Below are 9,206 nucleotides of genomic sequence, written 5' to 3'. Positions count from 1 at the left end.
TTCGATTTAAATTTAAGTTGATATTCATGACCTCTACTCTATACAATATGTGATGGACTACACAAAAAAATATATTTCCATGCCATCAGAAATTTATACATACCTGAACTGTGTTTAGTGTGAAAGATATAAACCTCACACTAAAATACTGTTTCTTCTGATCAGAGATGAGACAGTAAAATAATTATTAGAGCAGCTTTAACACGCCACAGGTAAGCTGACACAATGTAACAGATGATGTCACCTTGTCCAATGATTTGTTAAAATGAAAGGCATAGGCTACTCTGCTCAGCACACAATGCAGTGCTGTGTCTAGTGCCTTCTCAAAACACACATTGCAGTGCTGTGTCTAGTGCCTGCTTAACACACACAATGCAGTGCTGTGTCTAGTGCCTGCTCAACACACACAATGCAGTGCTGTGCCTAGTGCCTGCTCAACACACACAATGCAGTGCTGTGTCTAGTGCCTGCTCAACACACACAATGCAGTGCTGTGTCTAGTGCCTGCTCAACACACACAATGCAGTGCTGTGTCTAGTGCCTACTCAACACACACAATGCAGTGCTGTGTCTAGTGCCTGCTCAACACACACAATGCAGTGCTGTGCCTAGTGCCTGCTCAACACACACAATGCAGTGCTGTGTCTAGTGCCTGCTCAACACACACAATGCAGTGCTGTGTCTAGTGCCTGCTCAACACACACAATGCAGTGCTGTGTCTAGTGCCTGCTCAACACACACAATGCAGTGCTGTGTCTAGTGCCTGCTCAACACACACAATGCAGTGCTGTGTCTAGTGCCTGCTCAACACACACAATGCAGTGCTGTGTCTAGTGCCTTCTCAACAGACAAAATGCATTCTTTTGAAATTCCTGGATTCCTCTGAGAATCAAAGAAGGATTGTTTCACACAATCCGTTAATTTAGCAAAATAGCACTAATACTTCAGAAAGGCAAAAGTGTTAAATTCTTCTGTTTTATAAATGCATATTTTATAACGTTCATTCAAGCTAATGTACATATATGGCTTCCATGGCATGCATTTTGAATGGCATATCTCTCTCTCTATATATATACACACACACACACACATAGTGCCTATAGAAAGTCTACACCCCCTTGAACTGTGTTCACATTTTGTTGTGTCAGTGTCTCAGAGTTTCATACATTTAAATGAGGATTTTTTTCCACTTATCTACACACCATACTCCACACTGGTAAGTGGAAAAAAGTTTTTATTGAGAATATATATATATATATATATATATATATATATATATATATATATATATATATATATATATATATATATATATATATTAAAAATACAAAACTGAAAGATCATATTTGGTTAAGTCTCCACCCCCCTGAGTTAATACTTGGTGGAAGCAGCTTTGGCAGCAATTATAGCTGTGAGTCTGTTGGGATAGGTCTCTACCAACTTTGCACACCTAGATTTGACAATATTTGACCCTTCTTCTTTACAAAACTGTTCAAGCTCTGTCAAGTTCATTGGGGAGGATTGATGGATAGCGATCTTCAAGTCATGCCACAAATTTTCGATTGGATTTAGGTCGGGGCTCTGACTGGGCCACTCAAGGACATTTACCTTTTTGTTCCTTAGCCACTCCAGTGTGGCTTTGGCTGTGTGTTTTGGGTCATTGTCATGCTGAAAGGTGAACTTCCGTCCCAGTTTCAGCTTTCTTGCAGAGGCAGCAGGTTTTCCTCAAGGACTTCTCTATACTTTGCTCCATTCATTTTCCCTTCTATCCTGACAAGTGCCACAGTTTATATCTTTGTAAACAATTGCTGACTCCACTCCCATTTGTCTTACTTCTGTTCAATGATAGGGGTTTCCAGTCTATCAACCACTAGAAAACACATTCATACATAATTTAAACATAATGATTAAAAACAACTTAACTATAAGACACACACACATAATGTAAAAATTACAATTAATAACAATATATAATACTTTTTTAGTCAAACAATGTTGACAATTTGTTAATTAGAGAGTTAAGAGATTTAGTTTCAGCGCCAACCCCAGATCTCAATGGAATAGTCTGTTTTCATGCAGTCTCTGGATTTGATGTTGAGAAGCTGGGAGACGCTGTTTCTTGTCAACCAGACATCTGACAGTGTTGACAACCTCCTCCTGTCTCACATGGTAAATAGTCTTAAAGGGAGGCGTGATTCAGCACATCCCAGCTCCTGCTTCACGGCACTCATAACCCTCTCCAGCCCCTCACGTCGCTCTTTCTCCAGGCTTCCCAGACACCATTCCTATTTGTTTTAACTGTGGAAACAAAGTAGTCATACAGTTGCAACAGTACTGCACCCTCCACCCGGCTCCTCTTCGACGGCGCTCTGCAGGTGCGGATACGGCGTTTTCCTATCGCCTAGGCAACCTGGATTCAGCTGATCCTCATTAAACACTCTCTCTGGAGCATTTCGCTTGTTTTTTTTTTTTTTTTTTTTTTTCTTATCTTTCACACTAGACAGACTACAGAACGCGAAAGCAAAGGCTAAGGTGAATCCTGGAAAAAACGAAACGTGTCTAATTTCAATATGCCAGTGAGACGGGGCCACGTAGCGCCGCAGAATACTTACCTGGACACCATCATCCGGAAATTTGAGGGGCAAAGTAAGCACTTTTTATTAGTTTCGAGATGTTGCGCTCTTTACTTTACCTGCATACAGCATAAAACTGGTCATTTCCAGCTAGCAGGTGCACCGCCGTTGAGTAAGTGAGAGTGTGTTTATCAGGTTAACAGTCAATAGAAATTAATCGATCTGCAAGGTGGTATTATTATTATTATTATTATTATTATTATTATTATTAACAACAACAATAATAGTATCAGTAATATTAATAACCATTATAAGAATAAGGATTAGAATTAGAAACTTGCATTTAATGTGCTTTGATGTGTTATTTTGTGTTGATAGTTTTATCAATCAGTCAATCAATATTTATTTTTTATAGCACTTTTCATAGTGGACCACCATCACAAAGCACTGTACAAGATAACAAAGAACAATGCATAATACATTGTGTTTTTTATGAAGTTCATAACTAAAGTTCGGGAGGTGGGTCAGACACCAATCTCTGTGTCACCAAATTGAATCATTCAATTTACACATTAGATAATTAAGGTTGTTAGCACTATAAACGCCCTCTTCACTTACCTCTTAGTTGCGTTCCGATTTCATCATCTAATTTTTTTTTTCACCATTTTTGAAACTGTGGTTAAATATAGCAGCCTAGGCACTGGTGAGGTTATGTTCGGTCTAGACCCCGCTGTCAGCCAGATTGATGCACAGCAGAGCATTGAGCCGGCAGATCAGCGACACGAGGAAACACATATACAGCTCACCTCGACCCGTATGTAACATTGGGGTGCTTGTGCTTTCTTTGCAGAATGTGTGTGCACATTAATCAAGTATTTTCTTATTGTGCTAGCAGTGCAGTTGTTTTAACGCCTCTTTGAAGCCCTCTACTGGTTGTTAACAACTTTAAACATAAAATTGAAAAGCCCCTTGATAGAGGTGCCTTCCCTGCTAAACCAGCCTCTAAAGAACCCTGACAGCTTGTACAGTTCAAGCATTTAGCAGGAATCAGGGCCCCTTGCACTGCCATTCCCACTCAGCAGAAACATGCAGGGAAGAGAGAGCTTTAAAAACGTACTTGTCTTATGAAGATTTAAGAGCAGGATTAAAAGCAGATTTAAATGCAGTCCTAAATTCCGGTAGTGCTATTCACACCAGCTGGTCTGCTTGCACGGTGTGGCTGTCGTAGAAATCTTATGACAAAGCAGAGAATGTGGATGTAGAGCGTCTATTCCTTTAATAACCCTAAGTAATAATAATAAAGGAGCTGAATCTGGTGTTTAAACAGACAGTGACCTGCTGTTCTATAATCCTCCTATAAACAGCGGGTTTGGACATTCTATATTGGAATCCACCACTGCGTGGGTCATTAAACAGATTAACACACACACACACACACACACACACACACACACATACACATACACATATATATATATATATATATATATATATATATATATATATATATATATATATATATATATATATATTTATACACACACACACAGAGGGGTGAAATTCTGCCAGTACTCAGTACCGGGACTTATTTTGATGCCGGTACTCACCGGGTACCAGGACTTATTTTATCTGCTTTTCATCCAACGTGGATGCATTCCATCCACTCATGCAGTCTACTAGCGCAGCGTTTCTCAAATGCACTTTCATTCAGCACAGGTCATGCTGCTTACATTCTGTTTCCTCCTACTGCTTCTGTTTCTGTTAGCTGCTATTGGCCACCGTTAACATCAATATAATCACTGCATGTTGATTGGCCGAGCTTTCATTCTGATTAGATTTCATTTTGGCATCAGTCACAAATCCTGCCCATTTCGCTTTGTGTCAGTGCTCATTGGTTGTTCAACGAGAGAAGACTTGAAAGTGAGACGTGAAAACAGCGGTATGGAGTAATTTTGATTATTATGAAGTAATAATTATTTTCTTTGTTGCGGTGGAGAAACTGTCTGACATATTCAAACACAACATTGCTGCACATGAATTTGAAGGCAAAAAGCCACATCGGTGTTCTCCACAAATTACATACTTGATAAATATTAAAAATAATTATCATAACATGTTTTGCCTTGCACTGATTTACCACATTGCCAGAATTTGCATAAAAGTTTCTAAAATGGAAAGTGATGTGTGGGAGAGCAGGGATTAACATTAAAAAAACAGGATCAAGAAAGTGCAGCTTCAGATTTTGGTGAGCGAGTCAGAATCGGGACACAGATGGAGGTGTGCTTCACGCTTTTCAAACACAGGCCCAACTTGAAATATATATATACAGGTATATACATACATATATACAGGTAGTGGACAAAATAATGGAAACACCAATTTTAAAGTCACTTAATAAGGTGTTGGGCTACCATGTACGACCAGTATGGCCTGTATGCGCCATGGCATAGAGTCTACCAGCCTCTGGAATTCTGCAGGAGGGATGCGGCACCATTTTTCCACAAGAAAGTCAATCAACTCACGCCTGGTTGATGGAGGTGGAAAACGCTGTCTCAAGTGTCGTTCCAGAATATCCCATAAATGTTTCATTGGGTCTGGTGACTGAGAAGTCCGTGACATATGGATAACATCAGTGTCCTGCTCATCAAACCATTGGGTGACCACACGTGCTCTGTGGATGGGGGTATTGTCATCCTGGAAGAATATGGTTGAACAGCCCGGTCTGCTCGAGGAGCAGGTCCACACAGTGAACATGGTGGAGCAGCACGGTCTGTTCGAGGAGCAGGTCCACGCGGTGAACATGGTGGAACAGCCCGGTCTGTTTGAGGAGCAGGTTCACGCGATGAACATGGTGGAACAGCCCGGTCTGCTTGAGGAGCAAGTCCACACGGTGAACATGGTGGAACAGCCCAGTCTGCTTGAGGAGCAGGTCCACGCGGTGATCATGGTGGAACAGCCCGGTCTGCTTGAGGAGCAGGTCCACGCGGTGAAGAATTTTCAAGTTTTGGTAGACAGTTCAGTGTTGGTGCACTCACAGGTGCTCAAAAGAATAATGAAAATAAAAGGTGAAAGAAAAAGTGAAAATAAAACACAGTTATAAAACTACAAAATAAAAGTGCTGCTTATGCAGTGCCCCCACTGCCGCTATACCAGTCAGCTCGGGTCTCCGTCCTACGCTTAGCTATTCTCTATACACTGGGGTGGCCAGAGTTCCCTATATCTCTACACATGTCCCCTCGGGTACGTACTTTATTTTCTATGGTCTTCTTTCTGTAGGCTGGCTGTCTTCCTCAGCCGTGCTTGCCTATTTTGGTCGCTCACTCCAATGACTGGCATTCCTGCCTGGTCTGTGTTTACACTGGCCTTCTCCGCCAGCGTCTCTGTGTATTCTCAATCTTGGCCACCCGAATACATAACCAAGCACGGTACTTATGGGCCAAACAATCCCCCAAGGGCCGCCTCTCAGCCACTCAGAGAGTGGGAAAGCCAACACACCCTCTTCCTCACCTCTCCGTGTCTTCGCCACGAATGTCAGGTGGATTTTACGAGGCTGCTGCCCTCGTCCTGCAGTACCACGCATGTGCCAGACAGACCTCCCCTGTTACAATCCCATACACAGTGAAAGAAAGAAAGGTACAGCTACTGATCTTTACCAAATGTTTCACATACAGGATGACACTCTGGAAGACGGGGGGGGGAAAGCTAGACCTACTGTGTTTCCCAGACTTGTACACTCATGGAATTCATGGGGTGCGTGCTGAACGGACGCCTCGTTTGAATCCAACAGAGATTGTCAAAACTCGGCTTCAGTCATGCCATGCGCAACTTAGACTGAATCAGCAATATATCTTTCACCTGCAGCGTCTGGCCAATCTGTGCCAGATTAATAGAGGACCTGGACTGACCTGGGACAATACATAAAGGAGGTGAACGGACCAGGGTTTGCAAACATGTCCATCAGTGAACTTGTTCTTTCTGATGTCACACGCAGCTTTTAGAGAAAGGCCTTCTCCAAAACATGCAGCACAGGTTTAGTACATTATGTTTGTTTAAATAATTGATTTATTTAATATAGTGTTGACAAGGCAGTTCACAGCTTCACTGTGTAATGATAAAATGTTGTTTGCCTCCACTAACAAGGTGGCAGCAGTAACTTTAGTGGTTATTTGCATTATGATTAACAGGTCACTTATGATCTTTGCATCATCCTTTCGGTTCACAGCCACAGCCAGCCTCCCGCAAGTCACATTTGCTAAAATGTGGAAAAGTCCAAGGGGGCTGAATACTTTTGAGAGCCACTGTATATTAGGGCTGTCTAATGATTAAAAACATGAATTGCGATTAATCTCGCAATTAAAAATTGTAATTTTAGTTAACCTTGGTGTAACAGGGAGAGATCTGTGCTGACTCTGCTGGCGTGTTCACGGGCTGCAGGAAGAGGGCAGCAGTCGTCCAACAACCGCCTGTGAGTCATGGCAGTGACACGGGGAGGTGGGAAAGTGGGTGTGTGGACTTTCCCCCTCTCTGAATGGCTGAGAGGCGCGTCCTGGGAGATTGTTAGCCCTATAAATTAACGCTCCGTTGTTTCCTCAGGTCTGCCCACTTAGACGCAACGAGAGTGCGGAAGCTCTGATCCAGGACCGGGAATCAGGCGAAACAAAGAGTTTCATAGGGAGACAGAGAGAGCGGGGAACCCTTGGGCAGACCCCGGTGTATTGTGAAAGAACAGGCTAGTTAGCCTACAGAGTAGAACGGTGATCCGGGTCGTGCGGGTAGCGGCGACCGGGATAACGCTGCCGAGTGCAGCACCTTTTATTTGTAGTTTTATTACTGTTTTATTTTCCCTTGTTCTTTTCGCCTTCTGTTTTCATTATTATTTCTTTGAGCACCTGCGAGTGCACTTGCTGTTCACGTACCAGCTGTGGTATTTCCGTGGTGCTGTCTATCATCGTTGATAGGCAGCCCACGGTCAACAGTGCCCTCTGCTGGAAAAAGCAAGAACTGTTTGCAAATAAAACTGGGCACCTGTGTGGTGTTTTCAAGTACACCTGTCTGTCTCCTAGTCAGTGAATAACCACACCCCTTCCACACTTGGTTTTAATTGCATATTTTATTCAATTACTACATCCATCTCATTCAAGTTTGTTTTATTGCTGATTCTATTATTATTTGTATTGTTTTAAAATTCTTATTATTACCTATAAGGCCGTACATGGTCTTGGACCTTTTTATCTTCAAGATCTGTGACCTAGAAGATCTAGTTATAATGCCTCTCATCTTTGAAACTTGCTCCTGATTCATATCAGGGATGCTAGCACAACTGAGTCTTTCAAATCCTGTTTGAAAACGTATTTGTTTGGGTCTGTTTATTTGTAGCTGGACTATATATTAGATACAGGCATTTTTATATTTCTTCTGCATGAAGAGCGCTATATAAGTGTAAATATTATTATTATTATTATTATTATTATTATTATTATTATTATTATTATTATTATTATTATTATCCAAAAAAACAACCCAGCATAAAATAACCTGTTATCCTGTTTCTGGATTAATAGTGTTTATTTATTTACACAGAGTTATATACAGAAAAACTCCAGCATTTGCTGTTAAATTGTCTGAATCAGCTACTAAATGGAGTTTATTACTCACTTTATTTCATTTCATATTATATTGTATATTTTCTTATCTGTTTCCTTTAAAAAGGTAACCTTTACAGATGTTCTTCATTGCCGTTTAAAAAAAAAAGTATTCTCTTTCATTAATAACTTAAAATTGCCAAATAAAATAAAGAATTCATTGAGTAATGGTTATATTGTCCTTAATTGTAAATACTATTATAGTGTTATACTTGTAGTACTTTGCTCCATAATGCAGTTCCGTGACTAACTTTCTGTTCAAACTCTGACTACACTGATTGTGTTACATGCAATCCAGTATATTAAAATGATGCTGCAGAGAATGAATTATGGTATGTGAAGATATACATATACAATGGTTTGCAGAAATATTCATCTCCCTGCAAAGTTTTCACATTTTGTTGGCACCTGAGCGTTCTCCACGACGCTTTCAAATTAGACTTTACATGTAGAATCTACACAAACTACTATAGAATATAAATAAGTAAGATTTACAGAGAAAAACAGATTAATCTCAGTTGCACAAGTATTCAACCCCTTTGCTACTGCAGCCCTAAATCAGCTCAGGTGCACATGATTTGTTTGTAAGGTCACACAATTAGTGAAATGGTTGGCCTGTGTTTACTCAAAGTGGTTTAACGTGTAGATAATTTCCCTCAGGTATATAAAGATTTTCAAGCTGCAGCTCACAAAGTGATCCAATAAAGCAACCATGAAGACCAAGGAGCTTTCGAAACAAGTCAGGGATAAAGTGGTAGAGAGGCACAGAGCACACGATCTGAAGCTGCACCATTCACTTTTCACTGCGGAACTGTCTTTGCACTACGAGCACGTAATTCATGCACTGTAGGAATTGTGTCTGTGTTTGTGATTTGTGTGTGTACCACTTCCATCCGTATTGTTTACAGGTTTTGCCATAAGGCTGTGGACATTACAATCATTAATAAACACCCTTGCACCTGTGAATCATTGTCCGTGTGATTAATCCGCT

At 40.9% G+C, this 9,206-nt stretch overlaps 1 protein-coding gene across 2 annotated transcripts in view; it reads left to right on the top strand.

Annotated features, from left to right (window-relative positions):
• Nucleotides 1-2,126: 2,126 nt before the first annotated feature.
• Nucleotides 2,127-9,206, top strand: part of LOC121324776 (potassium voltage-gated channel subfamily H member 6-like) — a 42,594-nt gene continuing 35,514 nt past the window's right edge. For both annotated transcript variants that reach the window (XM_041266952.1, XM_041266950.1), the window contains exon 1: nucleotides 2,127-2,646. In XM_041266952.1, coding sequence (XP_041122886.1) covers nucleotides 2,571-2,646 — 76 coding nt within the window. In that variant the 5' untranslated portion in view covers nucleotides 2,127-2,570. The remainder of the gene's footprint in view (nucleotides 2,647-9,206) is intronic.

Source organism: Polyodon spathula, chromosome 12, assembly GCF_017654505.1.
Source record: "Polyodon spathula isolate WHYD16114869_AA chromosome 12, ASM1765450v1, whole genome shotgun sequence".
In the NCBI taxonomy this organism is placed as follows: domain Eukaryota; kingdom Metazoa; phylum Chordata; class Actinopteri; order Acipenseriformes; family Polyodontidae; genus Polyodon; species Polyodon spathula.
This window is presented reverse-complemented; position numbering and strand designations above follow the sequence as displayed.